This window comes from Ovis canadensis, chromosome 2 (assembly GCF_042477335.2).
Source record: "Ovis canadensis isolate MfBH-ARS-UI-01 breed Bighorn chromosome 2, ARS-UI_OviCan_v2, whole genome shotgun sequence".
Classification (NCBI taxonomy): domain Eukaryota; kingdom Metazoa; phylum Chordata; class Mammalia; order Artiodactyla; family Bovidae; genus Ovis; species Ovis canadensis.
This window is the reverse complement of record NC_091246.1, coordinates 123,567,489-123,592,457: the sequence shown is the minus strand read 5'-3', so window position 1 is coordinate 123,592,457 and position 24,969 is coordinate 123,567,489. Positions and strand designations below refer to the sequence as shown.

General features: G+C 46.3%; 1 protein-coding gene across 8 annotated transcripts; it reads right to left on the bottom strand.

The window, feature by feature from the left end:
* Positions 1 to 612: 612 nt before the first annotated feature.
* On the bottom strand, positions 613 to 22,538 carry CYP27C1 (cytochrome P450 family 27 subfamily C member 1). 8 transcript variants are annotated; one of them, XR_011254454.1, is made up of 10 exons: positions 22,148 to 22,517; positions 16,846 to 17,036; positions 15,898 to 16,097; positions 14,435 to 14,644; positions 12,919 to 13,065; positions 12,654 to 12,817; positions 8,837 to 9,003; positions 7,326 to 7,492; positions 6,700 to 6,903; positions 613 to 1,271 (listed from the first exon to the last, which is right to left on the bottom strand). XR_011254454.1 is itself a non-coding variant. In XM_070292229.1 (10 exons), exons 1-10 carry the CDS (start codon positions 22,427 to 22,429, stop codon positions 1,155 to 1,157), a joined length of 1,608 nt encoding a protein of 535 aa, XP_070148330.1. In that variant the 5' UTR covers positions 22,430 to 22,538; the 3' UTR covers positions 613 to 1,154. The 8 variants fall into 8 exon arrangements, 7 of the variants coding, with proteins under 7 accessions (XP_070148330.1, XP_069433027.1, XP_069433029.1 ...); XM_070292229.1 differs by having other exon boundaries at positions 7,414 to 7,492; positions 15,898 to 16,017; positions 16,846 to 16,963; positions 22,148 to 22,538; XM_069576926.1 differs by having other exon boundaries at positions 7,414 to 7,492.
* Positions 22,539 to 24,969: the final 2,431 nt, after the last annotated feature.

Here is a 24,969-nt window from a genome sequence, read left to right as displayed (position 1 = left end):
GAGTGCTGGGGGGAGGTGGGGGGCCTCTCAGAGGGAGCCTGATCCCATCCCCGACTCAGAGTCTGCAGGGTCCAGAGACCAGAGCCTAGCTCACATCACCTGAAAAAATCCCCACACAGGCCTGGACACACAGGGAGGAAACTGCACACAGGAGGGTGGGGACAACAGGAAGTTGGGCAGGAGGTTTAGATTCTGGTCAGGAGGAGAACAGGAGAACGCAGGCTACTCTTGTCTGCTGAGATAGACTGCATGCTGTCTATGCGATGTGTATCTCTCTAAACAAACCCACCTCTTACCTGTTACTTTGTCTCTCACTGAATTCTTTCTGCACTGAGACACAAAGAACCTGAGCCTCAGTAAGTCCAGACCCCAGGGGAGTGATCCTAATTAAAAGACCATTGGTTCAAGTTCCAATCAGATTTAGGCTGTGTTCAAGTCCTGGCATGTTGGCTCAAATCCCCATGAGTCACTTCCCATAATTATGGTATTACAGAAGCAGTCTTTTTTAAAATTTATTTTATTATAGTCGATTTACAATGTTAAGTTCCGCTGTACAGCCAAGTGATTCAGTTATACATATATGTACATCCCTTTTCATATTCCTTTACATTATGGCTTATCCCAGGATACTGAATACAGCTTCCTGTACTATACAGCTAATTCTACATTCCCAACCTTTCTCTCCCTCACCCACCCTCCTTGGTAACCACAGGTCTGTTCTACAGAAGCCTCTAATGTTTCCTCTTCAAGATAAGAAGTTGGAATTCTGTTCTAAGATGCAGTCCTGATGCAGTATCAGAGACGGTACGTCCAAGCACTGACTCTGTAAGTATACCAACACTTCCTGGCCCAAATGCAGAGCAGATTATGGGTAGGTCCAAGGGCAAGACACCATACGAGGCCTGAGAATTCAGTGCCACTGGCTTCTCAACAGCCGTTACTCAAAAAACAAAACAAAACAAAAGGCGACTCTGGAATGCAAAAGTAACCTTCTCACATTACTTTGCAAAAAGATTTCAAAGTTTCCCAGGACCGAGGAGGCCAGTCTACTACCAAGATGGCCCGAGAAGGGATTCTTTCTTCCCCTGCCGTCATCCATGGCGCACAGACACCCGCGGTGTGTCGGTCTGGTGGCGGGGTGAAAAACACCAGGCTCATTTTCGGTTAACAAAACGCACGTGGATGGGCTCCCCTGGCATCAGCAGCCCATGGGTTTTTGCATGAACAGTTTTAGTCCAAGGAGACGTTTTGATCTCAAAATGTTGAAGCAGCTAAAAAGAGAAAGAGAGAAGGGTTTTAAAACTGGGATAGCAGAAAATCTGCAGTACCTGCATTCTCATCATAGCTCCAGCTGCAGGAAACCAAGGGAACAAGAGATGTGAGGAACAGTGTCATGCCCTGTTCGGGAGTCTGGCTCATCCAGTGAGCTACTGTGAGGTCCATGGAACAAAGATATGCAGGCAGAATTGAAACTGAGTAGGACTTTGTGGGGTTCCTGGGCACAAAAGCCTTCATGTCCCCCATTTCTTGCTAGAAATAGGCTTCATTAGGCCTCCTTGACCTTCCCTGAGTTCCAAAGAGGGAATCCCCCAGTTACTAATTAGCGAAGGGAGGGGATGCAGAAACAAGGGGACGGCAGTCAGAGTCCTGATTCCTCCTCAAGGGACACACATACCAGTATATTAGAGCTCTCCTGCAGAACCAAGGACCCCACCAGGTGAAGAGGGTAAACTCACGCTGAACACAAGATTCCTGGAGCACCGCCCTGTCAACTTACCATCAACCAATAGAAGAAAGTCATGCAGCCTGTGGCATCACCCCAAATTCTGCCTAGAAAAGTTTCTTCCCCAAACCATTGCCTAGATCAAGGGTTTTGAGCACAAGCCACCCATTCTTCCTACTTGACTCTGTAATAAACCATTTACTGCTCCAAAGTCTGACGTTTTGGTTGGTTTGGCCTCACTGTGTGTTGGGCACATGAACTTTGCTTGGTAACAAAATGTTCAAATAACTTATATTTTATTAGCCAGCTCAAAATTCCAACTCTATTGGTTCCACTGTAGGTCTAGAAAAAGAAGGAATCAAAGGAGAAAGGAGAAAAGAACAAAGTGAAATTGCAAGGTTTAGAATCTGCAGCCACCTCAGTGGTGGGACACATACAGCTGTCAGGAGGAGGCAGGGCATCCAGACTCATCCATTACTGTCCTTAATTTAACTATTCTTCATTTGCACCTTTGATTCCATTTCTCACTTCTATGGTTCCAAAGCAGAAGCAGTCCTGTCTCTCAGGGTGAAACTGCAAAGTATCTAAACGACCAGCTTTAAAGAGCACCTAAGTATCCATCAGCCTCAAGCACTAATCTCCCCATCAATTGGCCATGGCCTGATTTTCAAAATCACCTCTAGGGTTAGAGGAAAAAAAAGGCAACCTCCTCTACGGACCTCTGTCAGAACTGCACTGGTCCCTGGAGGGGAGGCAGGGCCTGGCTCACAGCCCGTGGGGACAGTGCAAGGGGCAGATAGCCACTCTTCCCTCCCCACTCCAACCACCTAACAGAGCACAGGGGCTGGAGAACTCATATCATCACGTGGGATGCGGACGGCCCAACCCGCTCCACCCCGACTCTCCAGCCTCGTCTCCCAGGCAAAGCAACAGTATGCACTCATGGGTCCTTCAGGTGAGCTGGGTAAGGTCAGGCAGGGAGCGGGGGCACAATGAAGACACAGACCGACTACCCCCTCATCATTGTTAGAGAGCCGAGCGCGATGACCTGTGTTCAGGCAGATCTAGAACGCTCTGGCAAAATCACAGCAGGATCCTCTATGATCCACCTCCCAGAATTCTGGAAATAAAAGCAAAAATAAACAAATGGGATCTAATTAAAATTAAAAGCTTCTGCACAACAAAGGAAAATATAAGCAAGGTGAAAAGACAGCCTTCTGAATGGGAGAAAATAATAGCAAATGAAGCAACTGACAAACAACTAATCTCAAAAATATACAAGCAACTTCTGCAGCTCAACTCCAGAAAAACAAACGACCCTATCAAAAAATGGGCCAAAGAACTAAATAGACATTTCTCCAAAGAAGACATACGGATGGCTAACAAACACATGAAAAGATGCTCAACATCACTCATTATTAGAGAAATGCAAATCAAAACCACAATGAGGTACCACTTCACACCAGTCAGAATGGCTGCGATCCAAAAATCTGCAAGCAATAAATGCTGGAGAGGGTGTGGAGAAAAGGGAACCCTCCTACACTGTTGGTGGGAATGCAAACTAGTACAGCCACTATGGAGAACAGTGTGGAGATTCCTTAAAAAATTGCAAATAGAACTCCCTTATGACCCAGCAATCCCACTTCTGGGCATACACACGGAGGAAACCAGAATTGAAAGAGACACATGTACCCCAATGTTCATCGCAGCACTGTTTATAATAGCCAGGACATGGAAACAACCTAGATGTCCATCAGCAGATGAATGGATAAGAAAGCTGTGGTACATATACACAATGGAGTATTACTCAGCGGTTAAAAAGAATTCATTTGAATCAGTTCTGATGAGATGGATGAAACTGGAGCCGATTATACAGAGTGAAGTAAGCCAGAAAGAAAAACACCAATACAGTATACTAACACATATATATGGAATTTAGGAAGATGGCAATGATGACCCTGTATGCAAGACAGGGAAAGAGACACAGATGTGTATAACGGACTTTTGGACTCAGAGGGAGAGGGAGAGGGTGGGATGATTTGGGAGAATGACATTCTAACATGTATACTATCATGTGAATTGAATCGCCAGTCTATGTCTGACGCAGGATGCAGCATGCTTGGGGCTGGTGCATGGGGATGACCCAGAAAGATGTTATGGGGAGGGAGGTGGGAGGGGGGTTCATGTTTGGGAATGCATGTAAGAATTAAAGATTTTAAAATTTAAAAAATAAAAAAATAAAAAAAAAAAAAAAAAAAAAAATAGAACGCTCTGGCATCGAGATGCCGCCACCTCAACACCGAGCCTCTGGCTCTCTGTTCTGACCTCACAGAACGGCTGGCACATCCCCCTGTGGCAGTGGGAGGACTCACACGCACTTCTCACTCTAAGGCCAACACCCCGCGTGGATGTTCTGCCCTTCTGAATGGCCGCACATGCTCACTGAAAAAGTAAAACTATGCAGGAGGCAAAAAAGCAAAAAACAAGGCCCCCATTCCACTTCAAGACTCCGGCTCCCAAGGAGCAGTGGTGTACCTTCCAAACATTCCCTCTGCGACATGAATGTCCTGTTCCTGATTTCAAGAAAACATGTTACTGTTGCAGCATTAAAACCAATCCATCCCTTCCCACAGGCCACAGGCACAGTGTCTGTTCCGTTGGGATAGACACTATTTATTTGCTGAAGGAAAGCCCTTCCATTGTTGTTGTGCTAAGAGATTTTCTTCATGAATGGGTATCGAATTTTATCAGTTATTTGGGGAGATGGTCATAAAATTTTGTCCTTTAATTTCTCCCATTGTGATAAATTCTGTCCTGAGGTGGGCCATCCTTGCATTCCTGAACATACTTGGTTTGGTGACAGGGCATGTCTGTAAAAAAAGAAAAGTAGCTGTCTGCAGTCTTTTCTTGATTTAAAAGTAGTCCTCCACTGCGTCTACAGGTATGCCCTTTCTCTCATCCTCAGTGCTCTTTATCTGTGCCTTTCCTGTTTCTTCTTTTCTCTTGGCAATAACAAATAATGATTCGCCCTCTCTACACTTGCAGTAGAAATGAGAACTCTTGAAGCAAGAACTTCATCAGGTACACAAGTATGTTAACAGAAGCAAATAAAACCCCCGTCCCCACCACCAAACACGCCGTTTCTGACCCTCTCCCCAGTCCACCCATCCGGGCCCTCAGCTGCCTCTTGTCCTTGGCATCTTTGTAACTAACTGTCCAGGCCATCAGAGCCAGGAGGCAGTGAGCTCCCTGCCAGCTGTCTGGACAGCTCTCAGCAAGCAATGAACTCTGCCCGTCAGAGATGTGCCCACAACATCACTGAGGGAGCCAGGGCCTTCCCAGTTCCTGGGAGCAGACATCGAGAGCAGGTGTGCAAACCCCAAGGCTGCCACCCAGACTCTGTGCACAGACCACTTTCATCCCTCACACACCCAAGAGGCAGGTATCTGGCCCACTTTGTGGATGAGGAACAGGCTCAGAGAGTTGTGGAGCGGCCTGCCCATGCTGTCGGAACCACAAACTGGCAGAAGGGGGACTGGAGTCGGTGTGCCTGAGGCCGCCATCCCCTCTGCACGGACCCGTCTCCACTTTGTCCACGACTGAGCCTGGCTAGTGTCCGCGGGGCTCGTGGCGGGAAGAGACACAACTCGGCCCTGCTGAGCCGCAGCCACTCACGTGCTCATAGAGACGGGATGACCGCATGACAGTCCAGCCACCCCTTCCACACCAGCCTCCCCTGGCAGTGGCCCCTCACCTCCCCCAAGCCTGCCTCCCCATGCCAACCACCCAGAATCCCCGCCAGGCTGGCCAGGCTTCCCCATCCCTTATGCGCTCTGATGCCATCATCTGCAAAGGTCCCAATCCCTGTGTGTTCTGCCCCGGGCTCCGACAGCCTGCAGGAAGCACCTCAGTGACACGGGGGGAAGTGCAGGCAGGAGGCAGGGCGCCTGCCCAGTGCCCCACACCTGCCGTGCCACAACGATGGCCAGTGGCTCCAACTCCCTGAGACTGAGCTTTCTTATCAGTGAAAGGGGGAGATGGGTCCCCAGGTCATCCCCTCACGCTTCCAAGGCCTGGGGTCAACAGCAGGAGCTCCGGAACCTTGGGCCGAGGTTTTCCGTGGCAGGCTTCCCAAATCTGCGGGAAAGGCGAATGGGTAGAGCTTTCTCTACTACAGGTTTCCTTGTAGAAAATTTCCTTCAGACATTGTTTACTTCCTGCCGCAGCCTGAACTCAGATTTTGCACAAGTACAAAAGTAAACACTTGCACATTTAGAGATTCACATGTAAGGTCTTCTCTCACCAAAACCAAGCCTGCCTGAGGTTTTGAAACCCAAATAAGCTGGAGAACCACCTCCCTGTGTAAAAGGCTGATTCACATAAACTGAGGTGGTGAAGGGGCCTCGGGGGGCAAGCGTGACATCCTCCCCGGTGACAGTGACAAGAGTGACAAGCTCGGAAGGGAGGAGCCTGGGAGGCTGGGACTTGAACAGCATCCACAGGGGTGGAGCTGTCCCCATACCCAGCATGTGCATTTTCTTAGACCGAGCGCAGCCCATGGACACTGCCCTCAGAATCACCTGGAACCCTCCCCAGACCCACTAAGTGACTCTCTCCATGGCCAGGAGCTCCTGGTGACAGGGTGACCCACAATGTTTGAGGGCCACTCCTGAACACCTCCCACGCACCCATCTGCAGAGCTCCCATGGGAACTTCCAATCCCCGCCCACACACACCCATCCCAGTTCTGCCCACGTGACCCCGAGGAGGAAAGAAGCAAGGACAAGGCAGGTGGCCATGTGACTAGAGATGGATCCTGCAGGGAAGGAGGAGGCATTTTAACACATAAACAAGATTTAACAGGAAGCTTGTAAAGTTTCCAAAATTCTTTTTCCTTTTTTTCCACCTAAGTCTTGATCCAGCTGAGCCCAGTCACCCAGACCAAGCCCACGGGCCACTGAGCCCCCAAGTCTTACCTGGATCACGAGCAGGTGGATCTCTAGCTCTGCAATCCTCCGCCCGATGCAGCTTCGAGCCCCATAGCCGAAGGGGATGGACCCGAAGTTGTCAACCCTGCGCAGGCTTCCTTGCCGCAGCCAGCGCTCAGGCCGGAACTCCTTGGCCCGAGGGAAGTTTGCGTCCTCATAGGATGTGGCATAGTGGCAGAGGGCCAGCTGGGTCTGTGCAAACCATAAGAAAAGGAACAAAGAATGGGATCCAGGGAAAGCAGAGCAGAGGCCATAGCCCCGGCTGGACGGACCCTCCAGAGGTGCTCTGGGCTGGGACAAGCCATGTAAGGGCCCAAGAGGCCACGCAGAACCAGGATGGTAGGTCCCCCTTCAAAGCACACCCCACCCTGAATGAACCTCAATGCCTCCAAAGAGAAGGCAATTCAAGTCCTTTAGAAACTCCCCTTGAGGGACCTACTGCTTTCACGGAGCCTCCAGGGGAGGGAGGGGGGAATGGTCATATGAGCTACAGAAATATCTGACTTTGTTTTTGCCAGAGCAATATCACACAGTCCACACCTCTCTTTGCTCCTAAAGCCCCATCTTCATCCTAAAAACACATGCAGAAGAAAAGGAAATCTACAGATATTCACACAGGAACAAGGACATCCTAAACGTGGAAGCAAATTTCCAATCCAGCCTCCCCAGCTCAGCCAGCCCCACTGTGTCCAGCAGACTCACGCCTCTGGGAATCAGATACCCGCCAACAATCAGGTCCTCTTGGGTGACCCGGCCGTTCCCTGGCAGCACTGGAAACAGCCTGCAAAGAGCCAACGGGGGCCAGAAAGGAGTGGAGACTTTCAGAACAGTTTACCAAACATTTAAAAGTCTGGATATAATGCCATTTTCATTTTCCAAAAAATAAATGGGAAAATCTTTCAAGGACCTTTGTTATCCTCAGAAGGACCCAAAAAAGCCTCACACAACACTGTAAAGCAATTATCCTCCAATTAAAAATAAAATTAAAAAAAAATTTTTAATCTTTTGTTTAAGATTACAAAACACAAAGCAAAGCTTCTAATGTGCTGTTATGCTCCCAAGAGGAATAATTTCGAATTTCTGAAATACATGCATGCATGGGAACTCTTTATCAAGGAATAGTAATTAGGACTCAGGGTTCCAGGAAATAAATTCTGAGAAATATACTTCAATTTTCAGACTCTCTGAGAGGTGACCTATGAAAACTCTGAATATAGTTTTAATAGACAAATACCAGTTAACACACAACTGGCTTTTTTTTTTTTTTAGATTAAATAGCATGCTGAAGATTGAGGATGCAATACAACTTGAAACGTCATTAACAAGTCAGGTTTAAGAGAATTATTTCAGTGAGTATTTTGTGAATAACCTTTGTTCCTTGTCACGGCATTCCCTCCATAGAGGAAGTCAGGATCCTGACCCTCACAGGAGGAAGAACCTTCACCAGTCACCTGACCCCACCTCCTCCCACCCAAGGCTGCCCAGCATCACTTATATCCCGCATGCTCTGGCCTTCCCCGTGTCGGTAGAGCCCTGTCGGGGAGCAGATGAGCCTCACTACTTGGCGTCGCCAGCCCAACTCAGAGGTTCACACAAGACCACAGGATCTTGGAAACACACGTGGTAACTCGCCAAACACCCCAGTACATTCTCCTGACGATCACTCTGGTTCTGCTTTATCCTTCAAGGAGTGGGAAACGGCTGCTGAAGCGAGTGTCGAGAGTGAGCTCACAGTCTGAGTGTGGCTCTAAAGATCTTCATGGGCACTTCCCTGTAGCCCAGTGATTAACGTTTCACACACCCAACGCAGGGCACACGTTCAGTTCCTGGCGGGGGAGCTCCACCTCACATGCTACGTGGTGTGGCCACAAAAAAAGAGTAATAAAGGTCTTAATGAAGAAATGAATTTTTCCAACTCTAAAACAGAACACCTTTCTCCCGCTCTGAAGAGAGCAGAGAGGAAATAAAATGGTCCTGAGTCCCTCCTTCCTAAACATCTCAGCCACCAAGGGTCACTGGAGTACTGGTTTAGGATCCAGTTTTTAAGTCAAAGGTACAATCATTATGATGAAGAATCAGACTTAATGGACACAGTTTTTGACATAAATTTTGCTGAGCCTTTTACCTCAAGGTTTCCTTAAGCAGAGCTCGGACCAGCGGGACTTTGGGGACGTCTGCGGCCGTGGGGACGTGCCTTTCCCCCAGATTCCTCACGATCTCCCGGTACAGGGCCTGCTGCACTTCTGGGTGCCTTGCGAGGAGATACACTGCCCAGGACAAGGTGAATGATGTCTAAGAAAGAAACCGGCAGACACGGGCACGTGTCTTGAATGAAGCCAAGGATTTCCGCAGCAGGCAACGCTGGGCGCGAGGTCACAAGGGAATAAGTGCAGGTGGAACTCTGTCAGGGCATTGTATGCCTTGCCCAAACAGAAGACGATTCCCCTAACTTCTCCAGATATCTTGGGAAAGTAGTATCAGCTATGGGATCCAAGTGCTTTTTTCAATAACGAGCTACAGGAAACACTACTTTAGAACTTTTAAAAAATCACTGAAGAGCCGGAATTCCCCGGCGGCCCAGTTAGGGCTCAGTGCTTTTCCTGCCGAGGGCCTGGGTTCAATCCCTGGTCAGGGAACTAAGATCCTGCAAGCCACATGACGTGGCCAAAAATTAAAAATAATTAAAAAAAAAATCATTGAAGAGCAACTCTCCTCCTCTTCCCTGGAGTCTGTGAGCCCACAGGAGTGCTGGTCAAGCCTGGAGGTTGTGCCTAGAACTTTCTGCAACCTTCTTTACAAGGGTCACTTGCGTTTTACTAGGAAGGGCCTGAGGCTGCCCACCAAGCTGAGAACGGCGTGCGCAGGCCCGTGGCTGGGCCAGGCCTGCTCTGGTTGCCCTAATCTAGAGGAGATGTGGGAGTCAGGGAGTGGGGGTGGAGAGGGGGCAGCCACCGGTCTGTTAATGGTCCATTCATTGTTCCCGTGTGCTTACCAAGCAAACTACCATATGAGGATTGGACAGCATTTACACAAAGCAGTATCACTGTTTCTACTACTTCTTAGATTGAAGACAGAATTTCTGGTTATTGAGAATAATTCTATTCTATATCCTAGGTTCCAAGATTTTCACTAAAATCAATACTATTATCTACGTGACTATATTTCACTTGCTTGTAAATAAGGACATTCCACAGTAAAGAGCCCTTCCTTTCAACTAAAAAGACTAACTTAAGTAAGTCATTGACATTATTTCCCTCCGATAGATATTACGGATTTTTAGAGGATATAGTCAGTAAGTGTTTATAGGACAAGCTCTACTGTAATACGTAATATAATATGCAAGTTCCTCTTGTAAATGGTAAGGAAATAAATTAGATGCTTCCTACTAAGAGAACAGAAAATTTCTATTAAAATCACAGTTTCATGGAGAAACCAAATGTGGTATAGCCGTACAATGGAATGCTGCTGCTGCTGCTGCTAAGTCGCTTCAGTCATGTCTGACTCTGTGCGACCCCATAGACGGCAGCCCACCAGGCTCCGCCGTCCCTGGGATTCTCTAGGCAAGAACACTGGAGTGGGTTGCCATTTCCTTCTCCAGTGCATGAAAGTGAAAAGTGAAAGTGAAGTCGGTCAGTCGTGTCTGACTCTTAGCAACCCCACGGACTGCAGCCCACCAGACTCCTCCGTCCATGGGATTTTCCAGGCAAGAGTACTGGAGTGGGGTGCCATTGCCTTCTCCATACAATGGAATACTATTCAATAATTGTTGTTCAGTCACTCAGTCGTATCTGACTCTTTGCAAGCCCATGGACTGCAGCATGCTAGGTGTCCCTGTCCCTCACTATCTCCTGGAGCTTGCTCAAACTCAGATCCACTGAATCAGTGATGCCAACTATTCAATAATAATAAAAAAAGAATAAATATCTTTATAGGCAACAACATGCATGAATCTCAAAAATCATTTCACTGTGTGAAGGAAGCCAGACACAAAATACATACCATATGATTCCATTTATATAAATTTCTAGAAAAATGCAAACTGATGTGCAGTGTCTGCTGTTGCCAGGGGTGGGGGTATGGGAGGGATGGACTGAAATGAGGGTGAAGAACTTGCAGAGATAATAAAAATGTCCAGGATCTTGACTGTGGTGTTGGTTTAAAAAATAATAACATTTGTATTTATACTGTATCTGTCAACAATCTGTATTGAATTGTACCACTTAAATGGATGCAGTTTGTTGTGCACAAATTATGCTACAACAAAGTTGGCTTTTTAAAACAACGTTTTTTAAAAAAATGAGCATAACGTTGCAAGCTTTTGTCTCCTGAGGTTTCCTTCAGGTAGGAATGGGTCCTTTCTGCACCCCCACCTCCATCACGTGGTGATACTCTTAGTTACCACGAGGGGGCAAGAGTACCACACATCTGAATTAGCTTAGGGCTGGGCTGTGCATTCCCCGCTCAAAGCCACACGGTCACATTCACACAGTTAATTAGAATTTTCATTGCTGGAACTGACTGCATTGATTAGTTTGCATTTCATATATATACATTTTGTTTTATTGTTGAAGATGATCCATAAGAGCAATGAATTTAGGTGAAGTTTTTCTGCTTTTACTTAAGTGACATCATATCACTAAAAATGTCAACCATAGGTTTTTTTCTCCCTCTTAAAGGGAGATGCATGCTTTCCTTAAGTCCAGGAAGCACTCGTGTGAAGGAAAAACCTTGAGGTAAGCTTTGCTGTTTCATCTTTCCACCCATTAATCAAAGACAGTAACACCTACTTCAGAAGATTCTGTGAGAACAGAAGGATACTTACAGACATGCACAGTCAATCACCACATTCACTGCTTAATCTTCATTACTTCATGCAACTGACTTTCCCTCCACATTACTGAAAGCCTGGCCCTCCTTTTTCCTATGTCACCACTTTCTTTCTCAACATCCCTGTAGCACCCCCGCCCCAGTCAGGGAACCCGTGGTAACCATCCAGTGTGCAGGTTCCACACTTCCCCCATGCCCAGCAACCGCTCAGAGATGCACCTGGGCGTGGACGGGGGCGGGGGCAAAGCTGGTTTTACCAACGTGAACGCAGGATACTTGCTTTTCTGCACCTTCATTTCTCACTTAGCAATAGGGTACAGAATTCCCTCCCAATCAGTGGTCAGTACTTTGTCTCATTCTGATATTGAGCTCTCCGTGGTCATAGTACATTATCCATCTGCTACACTAATTGAATCTATTCACTCAGATTTTATTTTAAATTGATACATTCACATATTAAAGCAAACTGCTTATTAAACATTTCTTTCTTTACGCTTCCTTTAGCAGGTTTTGAAGTTATGCTGGCCTTATCAAATGAACAGGGGAGTTTTCCATAACCCAGAATATTTTAGGTGATAAATAAGAGGGCTTTTCACATCGGTGCCCTTTGCATTTCTGATATTATGAAACAATGGAGAAACATTTGCAAATCAGGATTTTAAACTTTAAAGCATATTATGTAGCACGGGAACTCTAGTTAATGCTCTCTGGTGACCTAAATGGGAAGGCAACCCAAGGAAGAGGGGATATACATAAACACGCGGCCGATTCACTTTGCTGTATAGCAGAAACTAACACAACATTGGAAAGCAACTATACTCCAATAAAAAAGTCATAAAATTCTTTAAAAAATTGTTACTTTGTGTGCATGATTGTGGAACTGGGCTACGTTCTTTACAGAATTCACTGTGCACCTTAGTTTTACATTTTACATATATTTTTTCAAAGAAAAAAGTGGCGTTTTCTTCTGCAGACGTGCAGCAGCGAAGCAGACGTTCAGCTGATACAAACGTGCACAGTCCTTTTAAAGTATCTGCCATCCGTCGGATTTCTTGGAAAGGTCCTAGACTCTAACCATTTTGTGTCTGTTGAGAAAGAAGGAAACGAGAGCTCACCGTGTCTACACCGGCCAGCAGCATCTCAGTCATGTTGGCATAGATTTCCTCCAGGGTCAGTTCCTGGCTGAGGAAGAGGTAGGTGAGCAGCCCTCCTCTCACTCTCTCCCCTCTTTCCATCTGGCACCGTATGTCGCTCAGCTTGTTGTCAACATGAATTTCGCCTGTTTGAAAACAGTGTTTCTTTTGAAAGAAGTTTGGTTAAGAATCACCTCTTCAAGTGATACAAATGAAATTATTTACAAAACAGACTCACAGAACTTACAGTGGGGGAGGGCGACTAGGGCAAGACGGGAGGATAGGACAGTTAGGGAGCCGGGGATGGACATGTACACAGCGCTGTGTTTAACATGGACAACCGACAAGCCTTCTTGTATAGCACGTGGAACGCTGCTCGAGGCCGTGCGGCAGCCTGGAAGGGAGCGGGGTTTGGGGAGAATGGATTCATGTTACGTGTGTGGCTCAGTGCCTTTGCTGTCCGCCTGAATCTAACACAGTGCTGCCAATCAGCTATACTCCAGTACAAAATAAAAAGCTTTTTAAAAAAGAATCTCAACGCATGTAAGAATTAAAGATTTTAAAATTTAAAAAATAAAAAACTAAAAAAATTAAAAAAAAAAAAGAATCTCCTCTTCGGTCTCAATTCCCTCTTCATCCCTCCAATAACTTCTCTCAATTTTTGACAGGTTCAGAGGCTAGACAGCCCCCATTGGCATACTGCCAACCTTGGAATTTCATCCATATGCTTGTCTGTATAAATGAATAATGGTTGGGAACTGCCTTCTATTTGCAAGGTGGGATGCTACGGGTTCATGAATTGTTGAATAAATCCCAACTAGGTACTTACATATACTCCAAAGAAAGAAAGATAAATATCTCTTCTTTTTGTAAAGTAATCTATAAAGTATTTGCAAATGTTCCTTTTTCTACTGTAATAGCCAAAAAAGCTGTGGCGTAACAAGAATATAGATCCTTTTTTTCCCACTGTGTTTCCAGAAGGGAGAATGAATGCGGGAAAGGGCCAAACTACTGCAGAAAGATGCTAGCGTACTATGTATGTCAGAACTTATATATGCAAATGAGGGAATTTCCTAGTAGCCCAACCTTACGACTCCAAGCTTTCACTGCAGGGGATGAAGTTTGATCCCTGGTCAGGGAACTAAGATCCCCACAAGCAGCACAGTTTGGCCAAAAAAAAGAGAGAAATCAAATGAATGCTGACCTCCAAGACCCTTCTTGCAATGTTAATATTATTCTTAAAACATTGTTCTAGACATCTTGGAAATCTTGCACTTTGAAAATTCTTTTATACTAAAATTTTTAACCCTATCAGAAAACTAATCTTACTTTGTTCATCTCAACTTGGGGTGGAGCAAAATGGTTTCTCCCAGCTTGTTTTCACCCAGTAAGCAACAGATGCATTTGTCTCTGTCCAAAAGAGCTGCCATTGAGAATGTTTCAGTGATTTAAGCAATGACAGAATGTTGGACTAAAGACGTCATCTCCCATAGACAACACTTCCTTGCACCTATCCCAAGCATGTCGGTTAAAATTAAAAGAGTTTAAAAATGAGAAATCAATCACGTTACTTGTGGTCACAACCCACATGCTTTTTGCTCCTTCAGAAAACCAGGCTGAAAGTTCTTGAGTCCAAACAGCACATAACTTCACCAGGGCATCCCCTGCAGTGATCCCACTGTCTGTGTGCGTGTGAGACACACAAGCAGCGGGGAGGTCAGGCCCACCCAGCTCCACAGCAGGTGCCCCCACTCTTCTCTTACTGAATTTGAAGAGTCCATCCCAGGACCTGCAGAATTCCTGCCAGGGTTTGGGGATGAGCAGGCGGAGCCACCTAGGGATGGCGCCGGCATACATGGAGGTCTTGAACGTGCAGAACATGAGCGCCAGGGCCTCGATGTAGTCCGCGGTCAACTGCGGGATGCTGTTCCCCAGGCAGCCCAGGCGACTCTCATAAAGAATGGTGGCCACGCCTGCACAGGGGAGAGGTTACAGCTTTTCTCCTTCCAGATTATCCACAGAATCAGCATGAGCTACCTGGCCATAAAAGTAGCTCCCAAAGTCGTTCAAGTGCTACCCCTGAGGCTTTCCTCTATCAGGTTCTGATCCTCAGGACGCTGTGTGCTCAGCCTCACCATGCCCTCAGTTCAAGTCTGTTCCAGACCCAGGAAGCAAAATTCCCAACCTTTCAGCCAGTTGCTCGAGTCTGGGGAGTTAAAAGGTGGCTCTTCCTGGCCACACATCGGGGAGCCCCAGACCCGAGAGCTAAGAGGGCAGAGGAAAGGGCTGCCGAGAACCAGGGATTTCTTCTCTGGTGATTTTGTGACTATTTTTAGAGAACATTAATGCCAGAACTTTAAAAAGTTAACTTGAAGATTAGATTTGAAGCAAGCTCAACTCATTTTTTAACGGGAAACCTGCACTTCCTTGGCGGTCCAGTGGGTAAGACTCTGCACTCTCACTGCAAGGGACATGAGTGCAATCCTCAGCCTGCGAATAAATAGTGAAAGTGGGAAACCTGATAGAATTCCCAAACAACTCAGGTTCAGAAAAAACGTTAGGTATGCTACCTTTTTTTTTTTTTAAGTAAAAAGAAGACTCACATGTATTTCTTTGTACATATGTAAAATATCCCTTGAAGAAACTGGTGACCTAGCTGGGTCAGGAGAGAAGGAAACCTTTCCAGGAGCACCTTTTGGGTTTGGTTTTTGAACCATGGGAATGTACTACTCATCTAACAAGGGTTTTAAAAGCTAGAATGACTGTAGTACACACCCTCTCAATTTCTGCTGCGTCTTTTAAGTTTGGCGGCGCCGGGTCTTGGTTGCAGCATGCAGGATCTAATACCCTGCCCGGGGATCAAACGGGCTCCCTGCATTAAGAGCGCAGAGTCTTACCCACTGGGCACCCAGGGAAGTCCCTCTGTTGCATTTTAAACTGTGCTAAAACAAAATGTGTAGTAATTAGGAGCATGGTTCTTGAGTTAGAGAGGCCTGAATTTGAAACAAAGTTTCTACCATTAAAAATGGACAGTAGTTTTTCCGTTTCCCCATTTGTAACACAGTGGTGGTCAATCTGGTTCCCTTAGCACTGTGAGGATTACACATACATACATATGGGGCTTAGCACATTGTTTGGGACGCAGGAAATGCTCAATGATAACAAACATATTTTGGCAAACGTCCATTCTTCCATCTCCCCACCACCTGAATTCACTTCACTTCACCTTCCATTGAGTATTTGAAGAAAAGGTCATTGATGTTGGTCACTGTATCTCCATCTTCCGCCTGGCTCTTGAGGAAGTAGATTCTTTCAATTAAATCAGCAATAACTTGGTTGATTTCTCCTGCAAAAATGGCCACATCTTTCGGTTTCAGAATTCTTTGTCTCAACACACTTCTCATCTTGAGCCACTGTTCACCCTCCCTAGAATAAAGTGAATTCCAAATAATCTTACTTATATCAATATTCTGGGAAAGAATTCAGACTATCTCTGCAAAAATGTCCTAGCAATAGTCAACAAGATCTGCCAGTCCAAATGGAATGATGATCGGATAGACACCGCAAAGAGAGGGGAGTGATGGCGTCACTCCCCAGCTCATGTATAAGGACACACATATAAGGGCAAGCAGGCAAGAATCTCTGGACTGATGGGAACTGGGCCAGGGGGTCGGGGGATGCCCTGGGCTCTCCTCCCTGCTTGAGGCTGTGCTGATTCACTCTCGGAAGACACAAAGGTGTATGAAAACAAAATAATAACCATAGCGGTTATGAGACGGGAATATCACAAGGCAATAAATGCTGACGTTCCGAGACCCTCCTGGAGGTCTCCTGCAATAGCTCGCCACCCTTACCCCGGTCCACAGATGGGCTCTGTGAGCTTCAGCCACCTTGGTGGTCATCACGTGGACACCTAAAGCCACGAAGTGTCGCTTGAGACACAGTTTCTCGCCATCGCTCGGTCAGTGGGACCTCCCACCTGTCCCTGCCATCAAGTCTCTTCCCAGAGGATTTCAGGAGATTTCAGGAGACCACACAAGAGGCTCTTTTGAGACTGTTCCCCTGGGAGTTCTGTGCTTTATTAATAGCTGGTTTTAGGAGCCGGGTAATTCAGGGAGGGCGTCTCCCCGGCTCCCTGCTCCTGCTGAGGCTCAGCCTGGCTCCACATACTCACGCAGAGATAAGGCCAGTGGATCTGCCCCGCAGGTCTCGGTACTCCTGCCAGGACCCCATGTTGGCTCTCTGGGGCGAAGCCCCCTCCGTGCGGAGCACCTGAGCCACCAGCTCTCGGTCTGCAACAGATACTACAAACTGAGGACCAAAGTGAGACTTGAAGATTTTTCCATATTCCCGTGTGTGCTTCTGCTGCAATACCAAGGAGAAATCGAAACAGTAAAAAACACACAGACATGACACACCCTCAATACAGACCCTCCTAGGTGTCTGGGGGCCGCACACTGGGGCGAGGGAAGCTCTGCACCATAGAGAGCCGATCAGAGTGGCCGCTTTACTTGCGGTTATCAAGGGGGAAAGGAGTGGGGAGGGAAAACCTGGGAGATCGGGGTTGATGTACACACACTATTAAATATAAAATAGGTGACTAATAAGGACCCGTGGTATAGCACAGGGAACTCTACTCAGTACTCTGTAATGACCTGTAAGGGAAAAGAATCTGAAAAAGAGTGGATAACAACGTATGTCTAACTATGTCACTGCGCTATACACTTGAAACTAACACAGCATTGTAACTCAACTATACTCCAGTAAAAGCTAATTTTAAAAAAAAGAAGGCCACTTTAAATATTCCTGAGATAAACATATTTTCACATCATTAATCATATTCACAGAAGTTTTCTTAATTCTTTAAAGATGTGTATTTAAAAATAACTTAAGTGTGTGAAGCAACAAGAGAGGAATGGGGGTGTAGATGAACTAACTGTCCTCTGAGTCAAACGTGCTCTGCCGGCTCCTTTCCCTTAGGCCCTCAGCAGCCCACCCAGCCTACCCCCTAGAAGAAAGCTCCCTGTGAGCAATGTGTAATGAACTTGTGAAAATACCTACAGCAAGAAAATGGAAGAAAAGGCACCCAGATTAGAAAGGGAAAAATAAAGCTATCACTATTCACTGATGCCATGATCTCACAGATAGAAAATTCTAAGATACCTGCTTAAAAAAAAAAAAAAATCAGAACTAACAAATATGTTCAGTAAGCTTACAGAATATAAGATCAATATACAAAAATAAAATTGTATTTCCATATACTGGCAATGAACAACCCAAAAATAAAATTAAGAAAACAATTCCATTTGCAATAACATCATAAAGAATAAAACATTTGGGAACATAGTTAATAAAAGAATTGCAAAACTTACACTCTGAAAATTACAAAAATCATTGAAAGAAATTAAAGAAAACATACATAAATGCAAAGATAATCCATGTTAAAGGAAAGAAAAACAATATGATTAAGATGGTAATACCTCCCAAACCGATTCATAAAGTCAGCATAATGCCTATCAGAATTCCAGCCACTCAGAACAGCAAACACAATCTTTTAAAAAAAAGCGAAGTTGAAGGCCTAACATTTCCCTGTTTCAAAGGTTACTGTGAAAGTTATGAAGACAGTGTGACATTGGCCTAAGGATGGACATCTAAACCACTGGAATGATTGGTAGCTCAGAGATAAACCCACACATCTGCGGACAACTGACCATCGACAAGGGTGTGAAGACAATTAAATGGGGAAGAACAGACTCTTTAACAAACGATGCTGGGAAAACTGGACAGCGACAAACAAAAAATAAGGCGTACGCTAGTCTCATACCACATTCAAAAACTACCTCAAAATGGACCAAGGACCAAAACATCAGTGCCAAACCCACAAGACTCTAAGAGGAAAACACCGGGATAAATATTCATGACCTAAGATTTGGCAGTATTGCCTTAAGATATGATACCAAAAGCATGAGCAACAAAAGAAAAAATAGACGTTTGGACATCAGCACAATTTGTGAATGTATTTCACTACCAAGAAAGTGAAAGACAATGCCTAGAATGGGGGAAATATTCGCAAAGTACGTATGGATAAGAGATTCATGTCTAGAGTATACAAGAAACTGTTACAACCCAACAGAGAAGAAACCAAATCAATTAAAAAACTGGGCAATTATTTGAATGGACACTTCTCTAAAGAAGGTCTCAAAATGTCTAACACTCGCATGGAAGAAGCTCAACATCATTAGCCACTAGGGACACGTAAATCAAAACCACAATATCACTTTGCATGCACTAGTATGCTTATAATCAAAGGATAGGCAATAGTAGGTACTAGCAAGAATGTGGAGAAATCAAAACCTTCTTGTACTGCTGATGGAAAGTAAAATAATGCAGCTACTTTAGAACGGTCTATACAGAGTTACTATTTGCCACAGCAATTTCACTCCAAGAAATAGACCCCAAAGAAATGAAACCATGTGTCTGCAAAAGAAACTTACACTGAATCTTCCTAGCAGCATTACTTGCAACAGTCAAAAGGTGGAAACAATCCAAATGTCTATCAGCTGATGAATGAAGAAGCAAAATGTGGTCTGTCCATACACTGGAATATTATTTATCCATAAACAGGAATGAGGTACTGATACATGTTACAACATGGGGGAACCTTGAAAACTTGATGCTCAGTAAAAGAAGCTAAACATGAAAGACCACATATTATATGATTCTATTCATATAAACGTTCAGAATAGGCTAATCTATAAAGATAGAAAGTAAATCATCAGTAGTCGCTTAAGGCTGGGGGGAATGGAGGGTTGGTGAGTAATAGCTAAAGGATACTATATTGTATTCTCTAGGGTTTCTTTTTAAGGTTATGCAAATGTTCTATATTTATTTGTGGTGACAGCTGTATACTTCAAGTGAGAGAACTGTATGATATGTGAATTACATCTCAACGAAGTTGTTACCAAAATAGGAAATCACAATAAATGTAAACGAGTTAATCTGTCCAGTTAAATAACTAAGGAAGGAAGGAGAAAGGATGAAAGGCAAGCGCCCTCCAGTATGGCTCAGCATGGCAAAGGCAGGGCTGAGCACGGCGGAAATGACTGCATGGCTCTTTGGCATCTGCCAGCGTTTCTTATCACCCCAACTCTCAGCCACGGAAACGGCAGGCCAGCTCTCCCCTCGTCCGCTCTCGGGTGGAAGCTGTTTGCTCTCTACGGGCCTGGCTGAAGCCCCGCTGCCTGGAGATGAAGACACTGAGACTCAGCTGGGGGGTGTCACGTGCCAAAGGACCACTCCCCTAACCAACAGGTGGCCCCAGCAGGGCGTTTCTCCAGGTCTCTGATAGGATGGCTGTTATAGGAAGGACCGGGAGAGGGGCCGTTCCTCAGGGAAATCCAGCTACTGAATGGGCACGGTCAGGCAAGGGAGACCAAGGGGCAGAAAGAACTAGATGACGGACACGAGCTTATGGCCCTTTCAGTGGTGGGCCACGGAATGATACAGTCAGCCAGACTCAGTTTGTTTAGCCAGCTGGAGCACAAACTCTGGAGTTGGCATCTCAAGTCACAGATGCGTGACCTTGGGAAGTTAGGTTCCACTGTGCCTCAGTTTCCTCATCTGCAAAATGGAGAAATAATAGAAATTACCTCCCAGAGAGGACTTAGAACTGTGCCTGGGCAACCATGAAAAGAGTTCTAGAAGTGTCCATTCTTCTTATGTATTGGTTATTACTACAGCTTACAAAGCCCTTCCACAGCCCTGATCTCATGGCCTCACAATAACTGGTGAGATGGACGCCGAATGTTAGACGTCGGCACAGAGGAGGAAACCGCAGTCCACAGAGAATAACTGATTGGCCAAGACTCTACAGGTGTTTGCAGATCGCTGGTAGGTAACTCGGGAACCTCCCACTCTGTCACACCAGGCACCCTGATCACTTCTTATGTATCGGTTATCACTACCCCTTACAAAGCCCTGATCACTGTCTGCTCTGCCGCTAACTAGCTGTGTGACTGTGGCCAAGTCACTCATCCAAGATTCTGGGTGTTTGCCACATGTAAAGTGAAAGACCTGGATCCTATAGCTGGCATTCTGTGATTACAAGCAGAGTGAAAGGGAACTGAAGTTGAGATAACAAAATAATTCTCTTCCTCCTGAGAAGGGCAGTAGGGGTGATCTGGGGAGCACCGCGGAAGGGTTATACTAGAACCTTATCCAGTTTAGAGCAACCTGTATTAAACATGCCAACAAATAATAAACAATGTTTTTACCATATTTGAAAACTATCATCCTGATATCTTATGTTCAGATTCCACATGGAAAAGAGAGGAAATCATTTTTGACCCCTAGAAACATGTCTGGGAAGAAATTGTGTAGGGGTCATGTGGCAGATGGCAAGAGGGGGGCCGACTGGAATTTTAGTCAAATTAAAATTGCTCCTATTGCTCCGCAGTCTTTTTCTATCAGGGAAATTTCTGCTCCTCCAACCGTAGCCCTGGCCTCTGCACCATCCGGTAGGTTAACGGTTGAGGGAATGGATGAATGACCGAAACCCAGGTGGATGGTTACAAAGACTTCCTCTGAGAAGTTTCTGAAGGTTGAACGGTAAGCTTTGAACAAAAGGAAGGGAGTAGTGGGGGTGGAGGGTGTTCTCCGAAGAGGTCAAAAGGCCCAGGTCCCAGAAATCACAGCCGGTGCTGGGGTGGCAGCCCTGCGAAGACGACGCGGGCAGAGTGGGCAGCAGCTGCCGGGTGAGTGAGAGAGACCGGATCTGCCGGCCTTCGAGGTGAGGGTCACCTTGCAGTTCAAGGTTTGAGGTGGGCACGGGAAGGGCAAAACTCTGGGTCAGCGTGAGCCGCCGCAGAATGAGCGGGCTCCCCTACTCCGACAGGGTTGTTGGACCGGTTGGGTTCTTCCTAAGGCCCTGCCCAGCCCTGGCTTGACGCCGAGATTCAGGAACCCTCGTCTGTCTTCTCATCACTTACAGGTTACATAACCCGGAGCCTCCGAACCCCCGCTACTTGGGGGATTTTGTTTTTCGATTATAAAACACCAGCAAAGAGGTGTGCATACGCAACAAGCGCTCGGCCGCGAGAAGACCCGCAGGGCTGCGGGCCGCGGGGAGAGGCGGTCCCGGGGCGCCCCCAGGCGGCGCCCTGCCCTCGGGCGCCCCTCCTCGGGCGGCTCGGAGCCCGGTCCGCGGCGCGCCGCCCCGGGCGCCCTCCCGGCGCCTCCGGCTGGGACGGCCCTCCCCGGCGCCCCTCCCTCGGTGCCGGCGCGCCGCCGGGGTCCTCTCCGGGCCCTCCCCGGCGCCCCTGCGCGGCCCCCGCTCCCGGGGTCTTTCCCGAGCTCCCGGGGTCTTTCCCGGGCTCCCGGGGTCTTTCCCGGGCTCCCCGGGCTTCCCTCGCCGGCGCCCCTCCCGGCGCCGCATCCCCGGCGCCCTCCCGCCGGAGAGGGCCCCCGCGCGCCGCTACCTGGATCTCGTGGATGCGGCTGAAGCCGTCCTTCCCGAAGAACTCCACCAGGTTGGCGAGCGTCCGGGGCCCCGGCATGGCGGCGAGGCTCCGGGGCCCCTCTGCCCGGCCCCCGGCCTGCGACGGCCCTGGCCGCCCCGCTCCTTTGTCCTCGGCGCGCGCCCGCGCCGGCAGCCCGGAGCCGGCCAGCCGGGGCTGCCCAGCGTCCCAGCCGCCCAGAAGCCCGCCCCGCGCGGCCGCCGGGCTCGGACGGGCTTTCAGGATCCGCTCCAGCAGAGCCATTGCGATCCCGTGCGTTGGTCTTGTTTGAGCGGTTTTTTTGTTTCGAGGGCTGCTCTTTGAGGTTACTCTCTGCTCCGTTTTAACTTGTTCGAGCGGCGCTCCTTCGAAGTACTACGGGCCGGGCATCAGTTTACACAGACTTTTATTGAACGCTCCCTCCCCTAAGGCTGGGGAAAAGGGGGTGGTCTGTGATTAGACTGCAACAGAAATGAAGCGATTTTAATTTTTTCTTCACATCGATTAATTGAGCGTTCCTTGAGACCGCAAAGTTTTAAGGTCAATCCCACTTCCAAGCATGGCCAAAAAAAAAGAAGTCGACTGAGATTTTTTACATTATTTCCTTCCTTAAAAATTACCTTTGATGAAAGAAAGCTAATTTGCTCCTTTGTATTTTAAAACCCGTTCTTTGTGATTTCAAGTTATGCAATTATACTTTGATCCCGAAATGAGAACAAAAATGTTAGATGACTTTGCGATCCCTCACATTATTGTAAAATGACCACATTATTACTTTAGCACAAGTTTTCATAATGAAAAATACGCTGCCTCTATTGATGGTTTTATAGGTCTCCTTAATTTTATCCCAGCACACGGTACAGACTGGAAGTGCTAGTGAGGACCTGTGGTGAGGGGTGAGTGGCTTCTTGAAAATTTGGTGTTTTTTGTCTCCAGCAAGGATTGGTCCTGTTGCACAATGCCTAGAGAAATGAGCACACCTCCAGGCGAAAATGAGAAGGAAGAGGACTTTGCTAACACAGGTTCAAATCGCAATGCCAAGCTGCACAGGAAAGTGGGCCGTAAAGGAGGCGCTTGGCACAGGAGGGGCAAGAAATGTGTCATCTGGTTTCAGGAAGGCAGCCCAGATTCTGAACTAGTTATTCAACAACTTACTCTGAAAGCTGAGAACATTATTCAAAGATTTCATGCAGTTTGTGCTCCTACATCTAAATGTGTTTTTTTAAAGCCTACAAAATATTGTTACTTTTTGATTTGTAGTTTATACCTTTACAACTCTGCTAAATGTGCATTTCATTTAAAAGTAGGTAATTGAAGCAAAGAAGACCATAGTTTCTAACCAGTACTTAGTTATTCCATTTTTAGGAAGTACTTAGCAACTGTTATTTATAAGGTACTATTGCTGTAAGGGACTCAAAGTGTAAGATATTAATCCTGCCTTCAAGGAGCTCATAACCCACAAGAAGAATAAAACAGTACACACACACACACCAGATTAGCATAAGTGCCATGAAACTGAGAGAGAATATGATTGGAATTTGTGGGGAGGAGAGATCACACCCCCTACTAGGGTAGGAAAGAGCAGTGCAGTAGAGAGCCCTTCTGAAGGAAGGAGTCTTTTAGGCAGGGTTTGAAGAGAGGGCTCAACTTTAACAGGCAGAAGTGGGGTAGCGATTCAGCTAGAAGGCAGGGTATAAAGGATGGCACAATCGCTTTGTTCCTAGAGATGTTTTGAAGTATTTTTGAGGGTTACTGCTCCTCAGGAACAAAGAAATCATTAAAGAACCATATATATATAAAAGGTGATTCAGTCTGCTCTACATAAACAATGGCTAAAGACAGATTTATATATATAATGAATTAAACACGGCCAGTTCTCCATTAGGATAATTAAGGTAAAGACTTCAGTAAGGAGAGGAAAGGGACAGAGAGTAAGAGGGTGTGAAGAAGTTCGGGAAGGAAGGAAGGTTTAAGAACACAGGCACAGGTTTTCATTGAGCATCCTTGCTCTCATGTCTTCTTGCTTCATAACTGCAGATGCAAATAAAGTTGTCTGCTCCTGATATTTGCTCAAGCTTGGCTCAGAGGGTAAAGCGTCTGCCTGCAAGGCGGGAGACCCAGGTTCAATCCCTGGGTTGGGAAGATCCCCTGGAGAAGGAAATGGCAACCCACTCCAGTACTCTTGCCTGGAGAATCCCATGGACGGAGGAGCCTGGTAGGTTACGGTTCATGGGGTCGCAAAGAGTCGGACACAACTAAGCGACTTCACTCACTCACAGTGAAAATAAGCAAAAGGCTATTTTAGAGTCTCATTTTGTTGGTATAAATTATCAAGCTGAAATTCTGCAATGGAACAGTATACTATCCTATAGCTAATTATTATAGCGGGAAACACATCTGAATCCAGACATAGAATAAATCATTTAGATTGGGAGAATTTTTTGTGTGATAATCAAAAGTAATTATAAAAGTAACTATTACTTTGGTCTATCCAGGTTTCTTCTCATGAATGTTGCTTTGTTGTTTTTTTAAAGATTTTTTGATATGGACCATTTTTAAAGTCTTTATTGAATTTGTTACAATATTGCTTCTGTTTATGTTTTGGCTTTTTGGCCCCAAGGTATGTAGAATTTTAGCTCCCTGACCAGGGAGCCAACCTGCACTCCTTTCATTAAAAAGTAAAGGCCTAACCACTGGGCTGCCGGGGAGGTCCGGGCTTTGTATTTTTTTTTAAAGGGTTATTTAAAACAAATGATTCTCATAATTGTGGGGAAGTCTAGTGGGGAGGAAATAAAGGATGGAAT